The sequence below is a fragment of the Pyxicephalus adspersus genome, chromosome 8 (genome assembly GCF_032062135.1).
Source record: "Pyxicephalus adspersus chromosome 8, UCB_Pads_2.0, whole genome shotgun sequence".
NCBI lineage: Eukaryota > Metazoa > Chordata > Amphibia > Anura > Pyxicephalidae > Pyxicephalus > Pyxicephalus adspersus.
The window spans coordinates 6,317,415-6,340,561 of record NC_092865.1 but is presented as its reverse complement, the minus strand read 5'-3'; the positions used below and the strand labels follow the sequence as shown (position 1 = coordinate 6,340,561).

The window sequence follows — 23,147 nt, the reverse complement described above, 5'->3', positions numbered from 1 at the left end:
TGTGTTCCTCCTCTGTGTTCCCCTGTGTCCCAGCGTGCGGCACTTGTGCCCGCCCATGAAGGCAGCGCCGATCAGCATTCATCAAATCAATCGGCGCCGCCTTCGTGGGCGGGCACAAGTGCCGCACGCTGGAACACAGGGGAACACAGAGGAGGAACACAGACACTGGCTGCTGTCAGCCTCTGTCTGTTTTCCTCCTGTGTTCCCCTGTGTTCCAGCGTGGGGCACTTGTGCCCGCCCACGAAGCCGGCGCTGATTGATTTGATGAATGCTGATCGGCGCCGCCTTCGTGGGCGGGCACAAGTGCCCCACGCTGCCAGCAGCCAGTGTCTGTGTTCCTCCTCTGTGTTCCCCTTTGTGTTCCAGCGTGCGGCACTTGTGCCCGCCCACGAAGGCGGCGCCGATCAGCATTCATCAAATCAATCGGCGCCGCCTTCGTGGGCGGGCACAAGTGCCGCACGCTGGAACACAGGAGGAAAACAGACAGAGGACCGGCGGGGACACAGGTAAGTAAAAAAATATGCCCCTGTACCTCTGCATTCGGACCATAAGACGCACCCTGATTTTCCCCCCACTTTAGGAGGAAAAAAAGTGCGTCTTATGGTCCGAAAAATACGGTAATTTATTAATTACATTTATGTTTAATAATGGTATTTTTACAGCACATCATTACTGTTTTTTTTTTTCTTTCTTTTTTTTAAATGTACCATTAGTTTGCTATGTGTTAATAATGTTCCTCCTGTTTTTTCAGGACCAGGTGGTCTCGGAGGATCAATGCACTATGCCACAATGGCTCGGTCAGCAAACAGACCAGCAAGCCTTAATTTAAACCGCTCCAGGAGCCTTAGCAACAGCAATCCCGATATATCAGGAACCCCTACATCACCTGACGATGAAGTCAGATCGATCATTGGCAGCAAGGTAATCCAGGATTCTGTAGCTAGGACTGAATATAAAACATTTACCCATTTGCAAAAAGGGACATTTCTAAGGTCAGGTACTGATCTTTAATGTGAAAACCTGACTCACATGGCCTGATTTATTAAAGCTCATGAAGGCTGGAGGCTTCATCAGTGAAGCTGGGCGATCCAGCAAATCTGGAATGGATCTGGTCCAGGATCAAAAACATTTACTAACAAATGGCAAATTACTTTGAAGTAATCCATTCCAGGTTTGCTGGGTTACCCGAGTTCACTGATGAAAGTGTATCCTCTCCATCCTTGGAGAGCTTTAATAAATCAGCCCCACAGTCTGCATTGCAATTTATCACAATTGAGTTCAGTATGAGGGCTTTGTTCAGAACACCTAACTTTTCACTGTTACCACCAGGTTGGAGGAACATATTCATCCAAAATCTCTTTGTATGCTATAACATTAATTGCACGATCACTAGTATAAAAGGAACTTGATCACCTGGAAGTTTGTTCACATATTTTTGGCCATATAATTGTACAGGTATTTTTCTACATTGAGCATCGTCATTCAATGTGACAGTTCTTTTTAAGAAAATTTCTTCATAAGTGCAGGTACAGGAGAGCTGCTTGTGTAAGGCAGTCCTGTCCTTTGATAGTTGCAGTAGACTTTACCAATGCTGCGAGTTTCATAACCACCCACAGGTCAAACACCCTTGACCTTAGTGAATGTCTGAGCTGAGGACAGGCAGGAAAGTCAGCCAACCAGTAGCAGTATGAACTGGTATAGCTGCAGGAATTTTGGGACAAATTTATATTTTTAAAATCATTTTAAAAATGTAATAAAAGAGTGTTCTCTCCAGAAATATTTTAAAGCTGGGTGGGAAGAAGCGGTAGCTGGATAGTCTCAAAGTGGGCAGGGCAACACATGGCAAATTTAGTGTTCCCAGTTCTTGTTGCTGCTATAGGAATCCAGTAACCTCCATAATTCCGTCAGCTTTCTATCACCTCCCTAAACTTTGTTCCAACTTTTTCATGCCCACCCATCATCTTTGTTTTACACTCCACCTGTCCTGTGCCTCTGTATTGTGATCCAACTTTTCAGTAACCAACCAAAACCAGCCGGGTGGTTACTGAAAAGTGCCAGGTGGTGGGCTAGGGAGAACCCTGTAAAATAATATTGATTGGTATACAAGTGAATGTTTTGGGTGTTTACCCTATTTGGCTGCATCTAATTTTAAAAGCCATTTAAAGCCAAACCTTATTTTTTTAGTTTTTAAAAAAGTAGTGAAGAGGTACAACCTTTGTTTTTTTTAATTGCTGTGTCCCTGCTGGGGATATTCACTTTCATTTTATTGTCCTGGTGACCATTGTGTCTGGTACAAAGGGCCTGATTTAATAAAACTCTCCAAGACAGGACTCTCAGTGAAGACACACTCAGTGAAGCTAGGTGATCCAGCAAACTTGGAATGGATCTAGTCCAGTACTGAAAACATTTGCTAACAAATGACTTTTAAGAAATCCATTCAAGGTTTGCTGGATCGCCCAGCTTCACAGATGAAAGTGTATCCTCACCAGCCTTGGAGAGCTTTAATAAATTAGACCCAGAGAATAATCAGGAATTCAAGTATTTGACTTCTCCAGAACAGAAGTGGAGGGAAAATCTTTGGCACAAAACATTGAAATTTCTATCTATCTGCCAGCCCGTTTGCAAAATAGAGAAATAAAGATTGTTTAGAGTATCCACCATGGCCGATGGGTAATGGTGAGCTCTTTAACAAACCCAGTAGTGTAGAATCGTACCTGAGCAGGGATATCTGATATGGGGTAACGATGCCGAAACAGACGGGTATGCCCATTTCTTTCACAGGCTAATTCTTTTGCGATTTTGTTGATCCCTTGACAGAGTCTGTAAATGTTTGCCCTGCCTTTTGCATGTTCCAGAAAACGTATTTCTACCATTCATTTAATATCCTTAGAAATAGAAAGGCTTGGGAAATATCACACATTATAGGGACTGTGTTTCACAAGTGATGTATCTCAAGATATAAGTAAATAAAATAAAGAGAAAAGCCAGGGTATTTGCTAAATGACAGTGTATTGAAAAGTCAAACTATACATAATAAAGTAACAATAATTCTGTTAGGTGGGAATATTCATATAATCATTTTTGACATTTTGACAATCAGGTTGTGATACAGTCACCCCCGCAGGATTTTGTGGAGGAGGTTTTTTTGACCTGTTAGCTAGACATCCCTAAGAAAATTGTTGCAATTAAACATTTAGTGTCCTGAAGCGTTTCGCCTCTAAGGGCTTCCTCAGGGGACTTGGGGTAAGATGTTGAATTACTGGCTGCATATTAGCACATAATATACATAAAATCTAATATATTATCTCAAGATATAGATGAAAAGTGAATCCTTTACTTAGCATTAAAATATGCTTTTTTATTTATGATAACCATTGCTCTTTCTTTTTAGCTTTATCTTGTTTTATCACATATACTTCTCTGTTAGTTTTAAAAATGTTATGCTCATTATCTATTGCCTCAAAAAAGGTTGCAAAATGTGATTGCTTTATATGAAGTTTCATCTATGTAAAATATGCCGCACTATGTACAATGTATTCTGTTTTTAAAGGGTCAGTCCGCAACAAGTGATATTTCAGTTATGGTTGAAGGTCAGGATTTTACTGCTGGATTTCTATATCTGTTGCAGCCTGCAGCAGCACATTGTTGCTGCATAGATTAAAAAATGGGGAAAGTCAGTCCGTGATGTGGATATGAACAGAGGGATCTCTGCACTGAGTCCCTGATTGATGGAAGTAACCATTAGGCTGGTAACCACTGCAGATGCAACCAAAAACTGGGATACCAGTGTTGGGTGGACTGACCCAAGGAAGAATCATGCACACAGGTGGATATGGGGACCTAAAGAGTCCTTACTCAATCTAGCATTGATATGATGGTTCCCCGTGTCCCTTCATGGGGAGCAGAGCTATGCAGTTTGAATCTGAAACACATTTGCTAAATTGTTCATGACCATGACAAGCTTTGCTTAGCATAGAGATCAACTGGCCCATACAGACAGCCAATTGCATCAATCTGATTAATGCATTGGCCACCAGTTGTCATCTTTTTCAATGCACGGTCAGTATTCACCTATGTGCCTGGGTCAATATTGTGTTGTGGTGGGAATAAAACTGAAATGCTGTATTGTTTACATTTTAAATTGACTTAATCTGTTGTCACCCTTTTTTTTTAACGTAATATTGTTAACAAAAACTAATGTACACTGTCCTTTACTCAGATATTTCTTCTCTATTTATTCTGATCCTCTGTAATAATCTATAACATCTCTCCTTTCCCTACTGCTGTCTGCCATGGGAGCAGGGTTTGGATCGGTCCAACTCCTGGGTCAACACAGGGGGTCCCAAGACGACCCAGTGGGGGGCTAACCCCAGCCCCGGTGCTGACTCAGTGCAGGTGGTGTGTCTACAGAATGATTCATCTCCATTTCCATTGATTATCTCATTTGCTTAAACATCTGTCTAAGAAATTAAGCTTTTCATTCATAAATAGGGCCTCCGTTATGTATCTGATTCAAATCAACCCACATCCAGAAAGATTACTAAAAGCAACAGTTACCAAATAAAGCAAAGGAAATGTATTGTGTTTTTATATATTATTTTTAGAAGTAAAACATTATTTTTTGCCCTGAAAAAAAATATATATCAACAACCAGACCAGCACTGAACAAGCCATTAGGAGTTTTTATATATTCTTTTCTTTTTCTTTGTGATAAAACATAAAATGTTTTTTTTACAATTTTTAGTACATTGCCACAGCAACATGCTTGTGCTTTATTTAAATTGTTGTTACTATTGCTTTAAGTAAATCTGGATGGCCCATTACTTGCATTGCATGGATACTCTACATAAATAACGGAACATAGAGGTCTTGTGTTCTTAAGTCTGTTTTCATGATCTCTCTGCATGCTGTCTTCTCATTCACATCCTTTCTCCGCTTCTTTTTACATTAAAAATTGCAGATATTTCCAAGAGAGGCCTAGGTTTAACTCTTCATCCACCCAGAGCTGTTTAGGATCCAACAACAGCTTCAAGGAGTCAGTTAGGAAATGTATTGGTAACCTAATTAGATGGGTTGGTCATTAAATTCAGCACCAAGCAAAACACAAATTGCAATTTTCTATTTAAGACTTCTCTAATTGCAATAGAGTGAAATTGAGCTTTATAGTTTACTTCATTTTTCCTGGATTTGTGGTTGCTTCTGAATCGGGCTTGTAGAGTAAAATCTAGCAAAGGAGCTCTAGTTAGAATGCCCTCAGAAATGCCACATACAGTTTTGGCATCTTTGTGGATGCCCAGGCAAAATAAATATTAAGAGCTTCCCACCTAAAGATCTAAAGTCCAGAAGTATTTATTCCAACAACCGTTTACCAAACAAAAGCCAACATGTTTCAGAAAACGTGTACTCCATCAGAGGGTCAAAAGGCGGTCTAAAACAGAATAATAATCTGTTTCTGTTCCTATAATAGCTGAAGCAGCTGATGCCAAATAGCATTCGAATTGAGTACTTTCTTATCATTTTGCACAACATTTTAGTGTGTATAGAAGCCTTTCTTAACCTTTCTACCTCTAAATAACCCTTGTAAGTATGGTCAGGTGTTGTGAAACCTCTGCTACAAATAAATTAAGAGATTTGGAGATAAGTGGGAAATATGCCTCCTACATTGTTAGTCAGTGGAGAGAATGCCCACCTGCTCATGGAAAACATCATTAGAGTCATACAACTGGCTCTATCAAGTGGTGTTGGTCCTGAAACTATGGAGGCATCATCAAATGTGAGACCAATCAGCCAGAGTCAAAGAAGCAACCTTTTGAGGAATCTCTGGTGTAACCTAGCACTGTAAATGTATTTTCTTTTTTTGTAAACATTTGATGGAATAAATATTTTAGGCAAATTTGTGCCAAAGCATGTCTAAGGTAATATTACTGCAGACATGTTGTGGAGCCTTTAAGTTACATGTGGGGTACTGTCATTTGACAATCAGGCAAGACTATGTGGAGACCCTGTCGGGTTTCCAAAGGGTTCCATGATGACATAGGGGTTTGTTGTTTGCTCGACAAGATACCTGCCTAAAAATATATTGTTAACATAGTCAAGCCATGACAAGTCCCATTGATAATAGGTTTGTACGTTAAGTGTTTTTGGAGTCTTGTCACAACGGTTCTTAAAATGGATCATTCACGTGTTTCCTATGTCATTATTAATATTATTAATAATAATATTTTCATGAACAGGATTTATATAGTACTAACATATTACGCAGTGCGGTACATTAAATTGGGGTTGCAAATGACAGATACAGACAGTGACACAGGAGGAGGAGAGGACCCTGCCCAGAAGAGCTTACAATCTAGGAGGTGGAGGAAGTGTCACACAATAGGAGGGGGATATGGAATGGTGGGAAGTAATGAGGTTTAGGAGTCAGAAGAAGATAGGTAGGTGAGGTTGAAGCGTTGGGTTTTGAGGTCTCTTTTAAATGAGCAGAAAATTGGAGCAAAACGTATAGGATGAGGAAGACCATTCCAGAGAGTCGGGGCAGCTGTAGAAAAATCTTGGAGCGATGCGTGTGAGGAGGTTATGAGTGAGGAAGTCATTATTCATTGGAGGAGCAAAGAGAGCGGCTGGGGGGGGGTATTTTTCTACCAGATCAGAAAGGTAAGGCATTAGGAAATCATAGCTTTCTATGTTTATAAAAAGAACACCACTCTGGGTCCTCTTTAGCAACTAGTGCCAAGTTAACAATGGGGACAATAATTATTTTGGTTCTGTTGTTGCAGAGTTCTAATTAATGTTTCCAGTTGTAATGCACACAAAAAATAAACGCTTTTTTGCACTGTCCTTTTGCATGCGCTTTGGAATTTGCCTGCTTAAACTAACAGTGGCAAATAATAAAGTTTCACTCTGAATAAACTTTCCGCTCTGAACCATTTCCCTGGGTAACAATATTCAGTACAATCATTTTCTGGGGTTGTAATAACTCCACAACAGATGGACCCCTCCTAAAGTCCATTACTGGTCAAGTTTAATCTACACTCACCACTCCTCGTTCATCTCCACTTCATAGGGCTTGGATCGGTGTAATCGCATGTCATCGCACACTGAGACATCGAGTTTCTTACAAACTTTAACCGGACGGTTACCCACCAAAAAGGTAGATTTATACACATGATTATTTCCAGGTCGAAAAACAAAGAATCTCTGATTAGAACTGCTGTTTCCTTTTATGGTGTAGAAAAACTGTCCGTAATACATTTCTTCGATCCACAGGTTGTTGGGTGTTAACCAACTGTAGTGTCTCCTTAATGATATGATGCGCTTTAAAACACTCTCTTAATTTATCCAATTAATCTAAGTTGTAAATGTTTTACTTATTTTCATCTTCTCCCTGTCTTTAAAGAGGACTAAACTTGGAACATGAAGACACTCGCCAGTTTGGGTTCTCCTCTCTTTACTATTAAAGTTGCCTGCAAACCCATGCAAGGAGTTGAAGGCATCCTAGAATCTCTTTGGGTTAACACTCTTCTGGGTTTACCTTTAAATTGGGTAACAAGAACGTGCAAAACTAAAATAAGTCTCGGGGATGAGTCATGATGCCATTCATAGCATCAAAGGCACATGCTGTAAAATAATTATAATAATTTTCTGACCCCTGGCATAGAAATTACTGGGTATATAGCAGCACAAATACTACCTTGTGTCAGAAAGTACTTTAAATACAGAACATTTTGAAAGTTTTTGATACCTGAAAGTTTAAATGATGTTGCAAGTCATTTTTAAAAAAATATAGTTCAGTATAGCAAAGTATTTTTTCTCACATACAATACTTATATGAGTATTCCTTTTTCTCTGTAGAAATAAGGGAACACCGATAAATGTTCACAGAGATTTTTAGCAACATAAAAACTTCATGTGCTTAATATTATCTGATTTTTCCAAGTGCAAATCAATGCTTTGTTGGTCTCCCGACTGCCGCAACTGCTGTACTCTTTAATAGACCCAATTGAAAGATATTTCATTTCAATAGCAATCCTATAGGATTATCTGTGCATTTAATGCCTGTGATTTACCTGTAAAGCCCTCTCTTGCGTTGGCATCTAATAGTTCTGAGATTCAAATGACACTCTTTAGTATTGCACTTCATTCCCCCTAGCTACTATATGAAAGCCTATGTATGATGAGCAGGGCCAGCACAGACAGTAGTTGGACAATCCCAGAAAGGGCAGAGGGCTTTGATGCAAAAACGCAAGGGGCTGTACTGTTTTACCTTTTTTCACCAAAAGTTTATACTTTTACCTCCAATGTTTTAGAGTGGTAGCCGGGTCTCTTTAAAATGTGAATTACTTGTAGGCTGGAGAGGATACATTTTAATCAGTGAAGCTGGGTGATACAGCAAACCAGGACTGGATATGGTCCAGGATTGAAGACATTTACTACAAAATAAATTCCAGGTTTGCTGGCCCTATATATAAAAATAAAATTCAAAAAACAATTTAGCTCTTTTTAAATGCTTTTATTATTCCTGATCTTTAAATGGGGATCCTTCTTAATTTATAACTCTTATGAAGAACACAAGCTTAGGTAATGTCATAATCCTGGATACTTGAGTTGAGAAATCATACATCTTCAGACATTTGTCTTGCTGCTTGTTTGTCATTCTCATACACGCCTTGTCTTTAGGCAGCCATTGTCACTCATGGTGTTGTGGTGATGTTCTCTGCTGCTGTTGTGATGGGTTTATTTCATGCTTGCCATTTTGTAGCTCTGCTGTGATTCAGACTGTTGTGTTTGTCGTACATCCCAGTTAGGCATTGTCTAATGTTGACTCTTCCTATTTTTTATTCCGAGTAGTTGTTCCATGAGGAGCTAGCTCTGCAGTGGGTGGTGTGCAGCGGCGGAGTACGGGAGGCCGCCCTTCAACAAGCCTGGTTCTTCTTCGAACTCATGGTGAGTCCAACAAAATGGAGCAATATACTTTTTATGTTTATGGAGAAGTTGTATTTTTTTACCGTCGTCTTTAAAGGGTAAGGTCACTAAACATCATTAAAACTCAATCAAAAAATTGTTATGTAAAAATGTTAGGAGAATTTGCTATATATTTATTACCACTTGTGTCTCACTCGGAAAGTTTTTACTAATGAGATTTTTAAGAGTGCTCCCCTTTTTAAACACCCCTCATTTTAAAGCGGAACTGAAGTTCCACTTTTAAGAGTCCATAATCAGGTTGGTTATTTTTGCAGAAAAAAACAGGTGGTTTTCCTTCTGCAATAATCCCACCTACCTGCCTGATTGCTCCAGGTATCTGGCAAAAAGCTCAGCTGTACATGGGTAATACCCATCAATCCTGGCTTCCCCTGCACGTGCTGGAAATGAATGAACTCCTGCATGTCTGTACAAGAGTTATTTCGTTCCATCCAATTGAAATGGCTGAAGATTGTCTACAGGAAGAGAATAAAATGTAGATGGTGATGTCCTGCATCAGAACACGGTCAATTGACTATTGCGGGTTTAGTTTCTCCTTAGAACATCACTTTATATAATTTAACTTAACACTTTATAAAATTTTACCTATAATGTAACCTAACTATCTAACTCAAGGGGATGCCAAACCTATATGTATTTTGTAATAAAACCTTTTATTAGAATTGATATGGCTGGATAAAGTTGTAGCCTTAGCAATTGTTCTTATACGGAGGTTATATTTTGTTTTTTTATCTTACCCCTGAAGAAGGGTAGTTCAGGACCTCGACTTGTGTAGGAAATTTTATTGGACATTTGAACAATATAAAGAATATATTTTGAAGCCTGTTTCCAGACATTTTTATTTGGTTCTTTAGGATTATTATTCTGTGAGCTGTAAAGGACCTTTTTCTAGATCTTAGTCTTAAGTCATCAGTGGATTTTAGAAAAAGTTTTGCAAAGCTGCTATTCTTTTTGTTCAGGAAGTGTAAGGGGTCTTCATACATGAATAAATACATATATGAACAACATTTTACTGTCAAAGCATTTATATTTCTGTCTATTCATCTCCAAAAATTAACCCAGATCATGACCCTATCTGGCTGGGTATGAGACCTACCAGCCTGGACAGCAAAAGCTGAAGCAGCATACTGATGAGCTCAGCTCTCTGTTCTTATTTTCTCCATCTATCAGCATGCTCCTTGTTGGCATATCAGAATTGCAGCACAGATTTGGCTCCTTGAGGTACTTCTCCATTGCTTAATATAAACATTGCTATACAAGGGATCGAAGGAGAAAAATTTAAGTACTTACATGTATGCTTTTATTAATAAGCACAATGTATTGCTGTATCAATGACTACAGAACCGCATTCGTTTCAGAATGTTATATCTGCCTCAAGTTAAGTTTTTAAGTATCATACATATTACTGTGACATCACAAGGCATCTATGTGTTCTCTTTCAGGTGAAGAGCATGGTACATCACTTATACTTTGCAGACAAACTAGATTCACCTCGCAAGCACCGTTTTCCTGAGCGTTTCATGGAAGACATTGCAGCATTAGTTAGTACTATGGCCAATGACATTGTCACAAGGTTTCAGAAGGTGAGCTGTACACAACGCGTTGTCCTTGTAGCTTTATTATTGTTACACAATGCACACATATAATACACTGATATAGCTTTGTTTGCATAAAGAATAACCTTTCCAAAAAAAAAAAAAAGGATAAAAATTTTCTTTTACATGGCTGCTAGAAATTACTTATGCAGATCTAATTGCCCCCCCCCCCCTCCATTTAGCAGAATGGACCTCTATTTACAGCGCTTGTTCATGCATCATGCAGTCTTTTGTCGTTGAAGATCCTTTCCAACGACAAAAATTTAAAGTGTGTGCGCAGCATAAAATTGACCACTGAGAATTGAAAATACCAGTAGATAGAATAGTAAATAAACAAAATCGACAAATAAAATGGATTAAAGCCAAAATCATATATATATTTCTGTTTTGGATAAAGCAGTGGTCAATTGGAACTTGTTGCTGACCAATAGGGAGATTAACTGTTAGTTCCTTTTTTAGCTCAAAATTGTTTCCAGCAGACAGAAAGTGAGGAAAAATGTGCAATAGGGGAACATAAAAGTACAAATAGGACAGGGTTTTCAATGTTTTTATACCAAAGCATTTTTTTAATGTCTGCAGACTTAAATGCTGTCTGTAAATCTTGTTGGTAGAACGGGAAGTAAGGGTACATCTCAGATTACCGTTAAAGCAATCGGGGGTCCCAAACCTTCCCAACAATATCCAAATCTAAGAAAAAAAACTTTTGTCTGGACATACTTTATTGGGAACTTGTGAAGCAAAACATCTTGGTGAAAAAACTCTATTGAAACCTAGTTAATAAATTCAGCTTAAAACCCTTCATTTTGTAGGATTTTCTGCTTTAATCAGACATAATTGTCATGATCTTTGCAAAATAAAAGCTCTGTGATCTCAGCATGGTATGAACGTGTATTGAGGGGGCAAGTTGTTATCTAAACAGCTCTCCAATTATAAACTAAAAAACTCTGTGCCTAGGCTAGAGTACTTTGATGTTTGCATTTGAATTTAGCATTACAATCTTTACACTAAAAGTAATAGAAAGGAATCTCAAACTTATTGATATGTTTAAAGAAAAGAAGGAAAGAAAATCATTGAGCAGCATTGAGTATCATAGTTGCATCAGTATTGAGCTTAAAGTTCTTTAAAGTTCAGTTGAGATCTGAATTAGTGTGGACACTGCCCTGTTCCATACATGCTGAGGTTACCAGAGAACATGCAGTTATTTAAATATTCTTTAGTGCTTAGTTAGACTTGTATTTGCTTTGCCAGTGATAACTAACCATGGTTGCAAAACTTCTCTCAGGTTATTTGGATTGCATAAGAAAGTGATCAATATGGTACACAACTTGCTATCTACTCACGACTCCGATCCCCGCTATGCTGATCCTGAGGTAAAGGCCCGTGTGGCCATGCTGTACCTCCCTTTGATTGGCATCGTCATGGAGACCGTTCCCCAGCTGTACGATTTCACAGGTATGTTATCAGGTCATTGGCCTGAGTGTGCACCCAAAATCCTGAACAGTGAGTCATTCTTTACAGCTCCCCTGTGCAAGATAAAAAGCTGTATGTATATGTGATTTAAAGCCATCCTTGCATCCAGTCACCTACTGCCCTCTTGCTGCTGCATATGTTGCAGCCTTTTACATAAGTTTTATCCTATGTTTCATGTGGAGCCCATTCTGAATTTAATTTGGCATGATTATTTTTATCTAAACAATTTCACACAGGAAGAATTTGACTTTTTAGGTTCCTGGTATTAAATACAAGTGATTTCCCTTTATTTTGCAAGGGACACCATTTGCAGTTTGCCAGTTGCTTATTGCAGACCTACGTGACAGTACAAAGTTACTATGTGTACTACCTATCTACAGCATTGTAACACTTCTTAACATGCTCAATATCACTGTACATTTTTAATCATGAACATTCTCCCTAGGGTTTCTCAAATGCATCTCACGCTTTTCCTCCCCATTCTCAATATATTTTTCCTAATTGATAATCTTGTTGTTCAGATATTTTTATCCTGTATTTTTAAAATTCCAATCATTGTAAAAACCTGCAGTCTTCCACACTGTTGTGTTACAGAAAAATACCAAACAAGGGTAATGGGGGGTCCCAGTCCATATCATGGTAGCTTAGGGTGTGCCCACAACCTATTCAAATCTCAATAGAGTCTTTATAGCTAGATGTCTGAACAGCTCACCATTTAGAAACTAGAAACTCCTTGCTTCCATGTTTTCATTTGAATATAGCGTTACAATCTTTACACAGGCAACCAAAACTAATAGGAAATAATCTCAAACTATGCTGCTGTGTGACAGTCCAAGCATGTCCCTAATGCAGTTGTTTTGTGAACTTTTTTATGGAAGAAAAAAAAAACTTTTTAACTAATCCAACTCTTAGATTGTAAGCTCTTCAGGGCAGGGTCCTCTCCTCCTCTTGTGTAAACTGTCTGTATCTGTCTGTCAATTGCAACCCCTATTTAATGTACAGTGCTGCATAATATGTTGGCTCTATACAAATCCTGTTTATTAACAATAATAATAATAATAATATTATTAATAATACCTCCTGTTTTATTTGTATCCTACACACTTCCCCTTCCAGACCCTGCAGCTCATCAGAGATCATTTGGCGGAACTAGGTGTTGGAATCTGTTAAATAATAATCTACAGGCTCATGAATCAGTGGCAACAATGCTGATAGTCATGTTCCCTACAACATTTTATCTTACTGTAGTTCAAACAACCACAGCCTATGTTAGAGTGACAACAAGCGTTGACCACCAATCACAGGACGATGCATTAGCTGGACTGCACTGACAGTCTCATTACTCAGGCACCAAGAAGATAGGGCTTTAAATATCTGTACCACTCCTAAAATATCTCAAAATGTTTTCACCACTTTGTTTAATCCCTCATTAAAAAAAACACACAACTGTCCTATTTAATACATTTGTTACAGAAAAGACATCTTAGACAAGCTAAGTATTATACATGGAGGTGAGTGGTGGTGTTAGTTACACGTGAGTATTTAATCAATGATGATTGCAAATGTAAAAAAAAAAAAACAATGACACGTTTCGCAGTATACTTTGCATACTATATGATTTTCACTATGTAATGTGAACAATCGGGCAACAAATAATTTTCATACAATACCTTTCTGTTTTATAGTGCTGATAACCTGTAGCTTTCATAGGTTTTTGTCACCAAATCAATGTGATGAAGCAGACATTGATCTGTGAAACGTGTCATGTTTTTTCTAAATTATATATATATATATATTTGCAGTCATCATTGGCTAAATACTCTGACTGTATAATATGTCATCTGTGTGTTTTATTGAGAGTTTAAATAATGTAATGAATGTGTCTATATTGATATATCCTATAGTGTTTTTTCATCAGATGTTTTTATAACATGGATTGAATTTTGCGTCTACTCCTTCATGCATAATGCATGTTCAAATGCACTTTTTGTTGTGGATAGTGATATTATATTTGGAATAATCCAGAATATCCAAAAACACTGTTATAAATGAGGAAATGTTCTGTTTTGGCAGAGTCTCACAACCAGCGAGGAAGGCACACCAATACCTCTGGGGAGGACCATGATGGTGAAGGTGGAAATATGATCAGCCAAACGATTGCCATGGCAATAGCAGGGACGTCTTCAGTGCCGCAACTGACAAGGCCGAGCAGCTTCCTGTTGACCTCGCAGGTACTGTGTTCTGGATCAGGGTTGGCATAAAGCAATAAATATCAACATGGCTTCTTCTTCTGATCCCCAATGTCACTGCAAGATTGAACAATAATAGAATCACAGTATACAGAGGAGGACATAGGCATCTGACGCTCCTGTTAGCGTCAAGTGCTGAAAAGGCCAGAGGGTGTTTATAGAATCTCTTCTTTATGTGCCTTTATTTGAATTTTTTTTTCCTTCTGATAAAGTGTCTATTAAGCTGAAGTTTATTCCATTAAATGTTTCCCTTCCCTGGTCTCCTTTTTGCCCTCTTATGAATATGCTAATAACATTTTAAATAAACCTTTTGTTTTCATTGCATTATTTTTTTTTGAACCAAGTAATGTCATCACTGGGTCTCTGTAGGGCTACGTACACACGTGCTATTGTTCTAGTCCAATAATCGGCTCAGGGCCAATATCGGACGCAAATCGCGTATGTACAGAGCTTGTTGTCCATCGCCCGAACGACCGTTCACGGACAATGGACGACGAACAATCCTAATGGAAGTAAAGGGGAGAGAGCGCAGCAGGGGGCCGCTTTGTCGTTCTCCCCCCTCCCCTCTCCATAGAACAGAACGGTGCTGTATGTACAGCACTCGTTCATGCATCGTGCAGTCGTTAGTCGACTTTCCAAGACTTTCCAACGACAATTATTGCTTGTGTGTACCCAGCCTAATTTTCCTTTAAATGTACGTGAGTGGGAAGAAGCAGCAGGCAGCTGTCCATAGTATCTTACAACCCCACAGTCCACCTCTCAAGACCTAATACAAGCAGTGGGCTGGCTGTTAGAAGTAGTTTTGCAAAAATCAATGTCTTTTCGGTTGGTGTCAGTCTGAAGCAGCAGCTTTTCCTAGGCAGGCTGCATTTGTATACAGAACTTACTAGGTAACTTCAACAAGTGATGCAGAATGTGCCAGGGACAGTAAGTCTGGATGGAATTGTCTTAATATAGATAGCACTGGATGGCCTCTATCTCAGTAGCTGTTTCAGTAAAGGATAGAGCAATATACAATTGTGCAAGACTGAAGGGAAGACTGGAGTAAAGCTTTAAAGCACACCTATACTTAAAATTTAAAACTTGGCTATATATTACAGATTTATTTGCACAGATATTGTGGTAAAACAATATGATTAAAAGAAAAAACTTTTGATTCTCGATTAGAAGGACATACATATAACAATGCATAGGTATCCCCTATTTCTCACAATAGGAAGGATAAAGTGGGGTCATTTTAAGCCTTAAAAACTGCTGCAATGTTGTCTACTCTAACTTTTCTCTGATTGGTATTATAGGTACCCAGTAGACTCTCTGGTTTCTTGAACACCTTTGTACATCATTTTAATTAGACCTTTCATGTTGCTTTCAGCCAACCAGACAACATTCTACATTCTCTGCTGAGTCAAGCCGAAGCCTGCTGATCTGCCTGCTCTGGGTGCTGAAGAACGCAGATGAGATTGTCCTACAGAAATGGTTCACAGACCTGTCCATCTTGCAACTGAATCGCCTGCTCGACTTACTTTACCTCTGTGTCTCCTGCTTTGAGTACAAGGCAAGTCTGCAGAACTGAAACATATATAGATGTTATGGGTATAAAGCCAAACCACAGTTGCATCGCTGGCATATGCCATCTCTTTGATAAATTGCACTTACCAGGTTAGAAATATAAAGGCTGGCTTTGCTTACTGGATGTGGAGTCAGTATTTCCCTGCTGCAGAAGAAAAAAAAATGTGTCTGTATTTGTTCTAGGTCAAAGACCCAAAGTATTTAAGCCAAAGCATTATTATAATAGTGAAACAACTAGCGTTATCACAAAAAAGTTTAACAATCGAAACCTAATTGACAGGCTCTTTTTTAAGCCGGCCATCAATAGGAAGTCTCTGAAGACACCAGCTAGTTACCAGTAGCAATAGGAGCTGCTGCTGTCCTGTGCCAGACGTTGCAGCACCACTGAATTATCGAAAGTCTTAGCAAAGTCTTAATAAGTTTTCCTGTCTAGCTGAAAGATCTCTGTTTCCAATAATACCTATATCTAATGTCTGAATAGTTCCCCTTCCTAAGGGATATCTATAAATTACCTAATACCATGCCCAGGCATTCTTTGGGGGAGGAACTATATTGTTTATGATCTTAAAGACTGTGAAGTATTTTGAGAACCCTGGAATTTTATTTGGACATCAGTGTCACACAGAATAATAAAAGCACTTCATTCGCTGTGATCATCTTGTTTTTTTTATCCAGGGTAAGAAAGCTTTTGAACGCATGAACAGCTTAACTTTCAAGAAGTCGAAGGACATGCGGGCTAAACTGGAGGAAGCCATACTGGGCAGCATTGGAGCCAGACAGGAGATGGTCAGGAGAAGCAGAGGTCAGCTTGGTAGGTCTGTCTAGACCAACCTTGTCCCTGTGTATGTGTTGTCGCTCTGGTCCTGTGAAACAAGGTCATGTGTTTTACTCTGCACAAAGAAGTATAACAGTAACAGTATGTAGTGTATTCTATTGGTCAACTATTTCTTGGAATATTACTTACTTAAGAGAGTGTATGGTTGGGTACTTTTTCTCAAATATACTTATCTGCATCGAAAAACCAAGGGAAACTTGAGGAACAACTGCCTACCCATTGTTTAAATATCTGCCTGACTCGCCTATCCCCATTCCAGTGCCAAGCACCACCATCCTAATTCTCTTCCTCACATATATATTTATCCATTGCTAGTATGTATAGCTCAACTGGTCTATAGGAATCTGCAGGATATACGGTACTGCAACAGGCCCTCCCACCCTTCCACATGTGCTAAAATTTCCATACTAACAGAGTTGTGCTGCAGTTAAATGTCAACCTGTATTTATTGCATCACCTAAGCCAAATTTGTTGGCAAGCAGTGGACATCATATGACACCATACATTTAGTGTTGAAAGTCCCCAAATAATGTCTCTTCCTGTAATGAGGATAAAAGTCACAGTCTGCATTCCACAGTAACTCACTGCCTGTACAACTTGCAAGTTGTCATCCTGTCGACTATTCAGCAATATCTTTAGTTTGCATTGCATTTTATCTAATGCAAGTTTAAATTTAAAGAGATTTTAGCCAGTATTTTTCTGTTTTGATTAAAGCAGGGCCCCACTGTGTCACTAGCTTCCTATTGCTCTTTGTCATTATAACACTAATACATAATTGAATGAATGTCAAATTTCCTGCATCTAACTAAGCATCTATTTCGTGTATATTTTAATCATATGCTCAGTTTTATTTGAGAAGTGCTGGAAAAGAAAGATTTTGTATATTTCAGTACTGTAAGGCACTTTGTAATTATCCATCTGTGTTCCAGATTCTGTAATAAGCACTGGGACTTGTGTTCAATAAATATGAAAGTATAATAAAAGTTTGCCTGCAGCCTATTAAAATTGCCTCTTAACATGGTGAAATGGTTAGCAGGCTGTCAAAGAACAGCTGCAGCACTGTAAATACGAATATCCAAAATCACAAAGACTGTGTCCCCACAGATTGTACTCCAGGCTCCCTTTCATACCACTGACCTTTTCTACTTTTTCTTCTTTATTGACAGAGAGGAGTCCATCAGGGAGTGCGTTTGGCAGTCAGGAGAATTTGAGGTGGAGAAAAGAGATGACTCACTGGAGACAAAACACAGACAAGATGGACAAGTATGACAGCCATTATATTGATAGAATTGCAGTTGTGTTTATTTAAACCCCAAATTCTTTATTTTTCCAATACTTGATCGAGTGATAGAATTTAGCCTTCTGTCAATGGTGTGATAAGCAATACAAAAGCCACAATATAATCTGCAAAGCTAAAAGCTAAGTGAGAGGTTGAAGGCTACACCGAGTGTCAAATTCTAAAAACATTTTTGAGAGGTATATTTCATATATGTTTGATGTATTACTATTATTAATATTATTATTATTAATAAACAGTATTTAAATAGTGCCAACATATTAGGCAGCACTGTACATTAACTAGGGGTTGCAAATGACAGACAGATACAGACAGTGACACAGGAGGAGGAGAGGACCCTGCCCGGAAGAGCTTACAATCTAAGAGATTCTCTATTTTATATTGATTCCAGTCCTGATAAAGGCAGAAAGGCTCCCGAAACATGGCCTAGTATTCGTGTTGTTGGCCTTTGAATCACAAAAACTCATTCCTTTGACAGTGGAAATTGTTTTTTAAAAGCTCTTAAATCTGTGTGAGCCACCAGCCTAGTGTTCAGCCATTTATTCATTTCATCATAACTTCAATTACAGAATACAAAAACCTTGGAGCTCCAGCACTATTCATTTATTCTTACAGATTTGTGCAAATATGTTTTAAATGATTAACAAACCAATGTATCCTTTATTGATTTCAATAGGAAGTCAATGAAGAATACATAAGCATTTTTCTCTGTAGCATATCTTAAGTGCACTGTCATTAGGTTTCTTTTCAAACTTGCCTAACCCCTAACAATTGATGCATTGAGGGTCACATTTTGTCATAGAGCAGATATGTACCCATGAGATAAACACGGTGGGTAGCTGTAGAACCAACCCTAAAAACATTTTGCCCAGTGACTGCTGTGTATATTTTCAAATCTTCTAGAAAAATAACAAGATAATAATCACTAATTACAAAGTTAGAGTTAGCCTCTTGCTGCTCGTCCTTCAGTAATTTAAACCCAATCTGATACCCATGAACAGAGACAGAATCTTTCTGGTTTTATGTTTTATGTTTGAGAAATTCCCATGGTCTGATAGCTACCAAACATTTACACCTGGCATGTAGCTTGTTGACCCAGGATCCTAATTCCTGCTTCTAAAACTTTTGTTTTTTTCTCTGGATAGGATTAGGAAGATCTGGAAGCCTTGTTAGCACTTTATTGCTGCCCCTGTGCCTGCTGGAGAAACATTTTTGTCACTTCCTGTGTATTCACCATGAGAGAAAGTGATGGTATATCTCCAGAATATGGGGACACAGGCAGCAATAACCTTTTTCTACACACCAGACAGTTTTTCCACTTCAAAAGATGCTTTGGCTAGAGTTGAGTTGTAACATTTCCTAGTGACTCCTAGATTAAACAAAATTGTTCTTGAATAGTTTTCTCCAAGCATGAGCACATGGATGACCTATAATAATCTTCCTTTCCCATACCATGGAACTTTTGTACAATTCTTCTCTTGTCTTCCTAACCTCTACTTTTTGGTTATCTTTTCACATGTGCGGTAAATTTAGAAGCCACAAACCCTGCAGGTACTGTCACCCTGGTGTGCTACTCTTTCATTTTCGCCTCTACACGTCCGTCATGTGCTGATTAAAGACTGTTTTAGTATTTATTGTTTTCTGTCTTATTAGAATGTGTGTACTATGTTTTTTCTGTGGTTTTTTTTTTAATATGCACAGCTGCCTAAAACATGTCTGTATAACTTTGATAATGATAATTTTGTTTGTCTTCCATTACCGAGGAGATAGAGACTTGTGTTGGTCTGTTTCGGTACACCTGAACTAGATCTACGACTACAAGGGGCTTCCAAATCCTGGTTCAGTACCCAACAGCTTGGTTTAATACCCAACTGTTTGTTCCTGTAACTAGTGCCATGTTGCCAGAGTCATTGGGCCTGATTTATTAAAGCTCTCCAAGGCTGGGGAAGATATACTTTCATAAGTGAAGCTAAGTAATCGAGGAAATCCTGGAATTGACTTCATCAAAGTTATTTGCTAGCAAATGTTTTAAATCCTGGACCAGATCCAGGTTTGCTTGATCACCCAGCTTTACTGATGAAAGTGTATCCTCTCCAGCCTTGGAGAGCTTTAATAAATCAGGCCAATTGTGAGAGTTGTATCTGCAAATTAGTACCTGGAGTTGTATGTTCTTCCCACATTTGCTTGGGTTTTCAGGCACCCGATATGGCAGATCAATAAATGGTATCCTGGGACAGCTATGCTAACACTAAATTTTCACCTGAACTTATCACAAACTATTGTCTTGGACGACAAAAATTTTGATAGAGCATAATTGTCTTCACTTTGATTGGCACAAGCTTATAATAGAGAAAGAGGCATAACATTTTTTTTTTAATTTTATTTAGGAAAAAATCTTAGGCCTATTTCTCTATTTGTAGCCTTTTGAGTTAAATTTTACTGGTAACCTTTTTGCACAGGCTAACAATAATAATAACAATATTGTTCTATGAAAATCCAACCATTCAAGTCCATGCCTTGGAGTAGTAAGGAAAAGCTGAGGGGGAGAGCTGGAAATGCCAGACGCGGCCAATTCGAGCTAAATCTTATGAGTGGCCCGCCGCTGAAACTCTCTCTTCATTGAAATAGCACCGCTACTAAAATTCCTGGCATTACTTGCATCTATAAAACAGTCCAATTCAGGGCCACGCATAAGCAGAGAGCCCGCTGGTCTAAAGACGTGAGCGATGCTGGGAATTGTAGTAGCTGCGCTATCTCAATGCAGCGGCGGACCAGCTGCAGTTCATATTTAGGATTTCTTTGGGGGCAAAAAAAAGGACGTTGGGGGCCAGAGTTTGACATCCCTGCCCTAACTGCATGTTTTTAGAATGTGGGAGAAAACCAGGGTACCCCTAGTAAACCCACACAAACACAGTGAGAACCTGCAAACTCTATGCAGATAGAGCCTTGGCCGAGATTTGAACTTGATACCTAGCGCTGCAAAGGCCATTTTATCACTTATATTCATTGATATCACTTTTTATGAAGCTGAACTGGCTGCAAGCAGTAAACTACCCTAGATAGAGAGTTAGCAACTTGCCTTAGATTTCTCACATATGTATTTTACCTATATAAAAGGCAACCTTTATTGATTTAGTGTTGTATGAAGATAAGAACACCCAGTATTTTCTTTTTCATTCACATTTTGGTGCATTGATTCTTTCATTAAGCAGCCCATTCAAAATGAATGTAAATGAAATGAAAATGATATGTAAATGAAAAGTAAATGAAATGTAAATGAAATGCACTAGCTGAAATGAAAATGCTACTTTTTTACCTATGTAAAATAAATAGGGAATAGACGCAAGGATTTATATAGCACCAACATATTATGCAACGTTGTACATTAAATAAGGGTTGCAAATGACAGACAGATACAGACAGTGACACAGGAGAGGGCGAGGACCCTGCCTCAAGGAGCTTACAATCTAGGAGGTGGGGGAAGTATCAAACAATAGGAGGGGGATATGGATTGGTGGTAAGTAGTGAGGGTTTAGGAGACAGAAGATGACGGGTAGGTGAGGTTGAAGCTTTGGGTTTTGAGGGCTCTTTTAAATGAGCAGGAAGTAGGAGCAAGCTGGATAGGACGAGGGAGACTATTCCAGAGAGCGGGGGCAGCTCTAGAAAACTCTCTGAGCCTTATAGGTCATTGGAGTAGTGAAGAGAGCGGCTACGGGGGATTTTTCTATCGGGGCAGAAAGGTAGGTGGGACAGGAACTGTGGTGGGATTTGAAGGCAAAGTCATAAAATCAAGTCATTGCTGTGTCCTAGAGATGACGGAGTGGGAAACACATTTCCCTTGGACAGACTGTGCCCCCCATGTATCATTGCTGTGCAGTATCTATTGCAAGCTTTAATTCCTTTAATTTAAGGCAAAAGCTGCCAAATCCTTTTGTGTATATTTTTCATACTTGTGAATAACACGTCTCATGAGTAATTATCATGTATTGTGACAACATATTGGTTACCTACTAATAGTGTTTGCATGTCTGACTTTACGTGCAGTTTTCAGAGTGTCTTCCTTTCAGCTGTGGTTGTCATTTTTTAATGTGATCCATTTATAACAACCAAAACCTGGAAAAAGTTAGTTTTACTCATAGCAGCTTCCATCTATCTAGTGGATACATGCGAGCTATGAGTACTGCGGACTTCTTTTCTTGTTTGTAGAATTTAGCTGTCTGTGGTTAATATACAATGAAAAGCTTGTGGGGTTATGAGGACAACTCATTCCTAATGTGCAACAATCGCATATTAAGAGATTGTTGTGTAACATTCACAAATATGTAGCATTTCTCAAATTGGATAATTATTTCCTCTTACAGCTAAAGTGCAGAACAAAGCTAAAGTGCAGAAAAATCTTAGCCTTTGCTGTAATAGGAGATAGCTGCAGTTTACCAATGTCCAGTAATGTGATCAGTGTTTGTTACTGGTTGCATAGCTTTGCCATAGGTTTGTAGAGGAAGGACCAGCACCTGAGAGGCTCATTCTTAAAGAGGACCTGTGCTGTTGACACTACTCCCAAAAACACAGCAAAAGACAAAGAACTAGTCCTCGATGTTGTCTGTAAACTCCCTGCAGCTGATCTTTTTACCATTAATGACTGGCTGTGCCTTGTTCTGTACTGTCTTTGTGTGTAGTCGGCCATCTTGATAGGGTAGCAGGGATTTAACGCCTCCTGATTATGTGGGGTAAAGATCAAGGAGCAGCCTCAAAGGTGAGGACGCCACAGAATGGAATAAACAGAAGCTTGCAAAATCCTTATACTACAGCTCCACCGATCATGTTAGAATTGCAGTCAGAGAGTGCCTTAGATGATACACAGATATACAGCCAAAAGACTCAAGGCAGAGAGTGCCTAGGCATAGGAAGTGTTCTTTTTTAGGAGGATAGCAAGGCACAAAAGTAAATCTCTCATCATAGCGTTTCTGGATTTTTCCTGTAAGATGGCAAATCCTCACTTTTTCATGTCAGGTTCACTCTAAAGCTCCAAAAACAAACAAACAAAAAAAAAAAAAAAAAATTCCAACTTAATTTTAGCTAAGTAACAAGAAATGTGGAGAAAAAAATAAGACTACTCAATAATGCAACAGCTCAATGCCCTAGGAAAAAGGGTG

General features: G+C 38.8%; 1 protein-coding gene across 1 annotated transcript in view; it reads left to right on the top strand.

Moving 5' to 3' along the window:
• DOCK7 (dedicator of cytokinesis 7) overlaps nt 1-23,147 on the top strand; it is a 123,257-nt gene that overhangs the window by 62,899 nt on the left and 37,211 nt on the right. Inside the window, 11 exon segments of the mRNA XM_072420705.1 lie at nt 752-921; nt 4,303-4,395; nt 7,064-7,150; nt 8,848-8,943; nt 10,422-10,603; nt 11,857-12,026; nt 14,118-14,275; nt 15,666-15,848; nt 16,538-16,673; nt 17,864-17,960; nt 19,528-19,545. Of these exon segments, the coding sequence (XP_072276806.1) occupies nt 752-921; nt 4,303-4,395; nt 7,064-7,150; nt 8,848-8,943; nt 10,422-10,603; nt 11,857-12,026; nt 14,118-14,275; nt 15,666-15,848; nt 16,538-16,673; nt 17,864-17,960; nt 19,528-19,545 (1,390 nt within the window).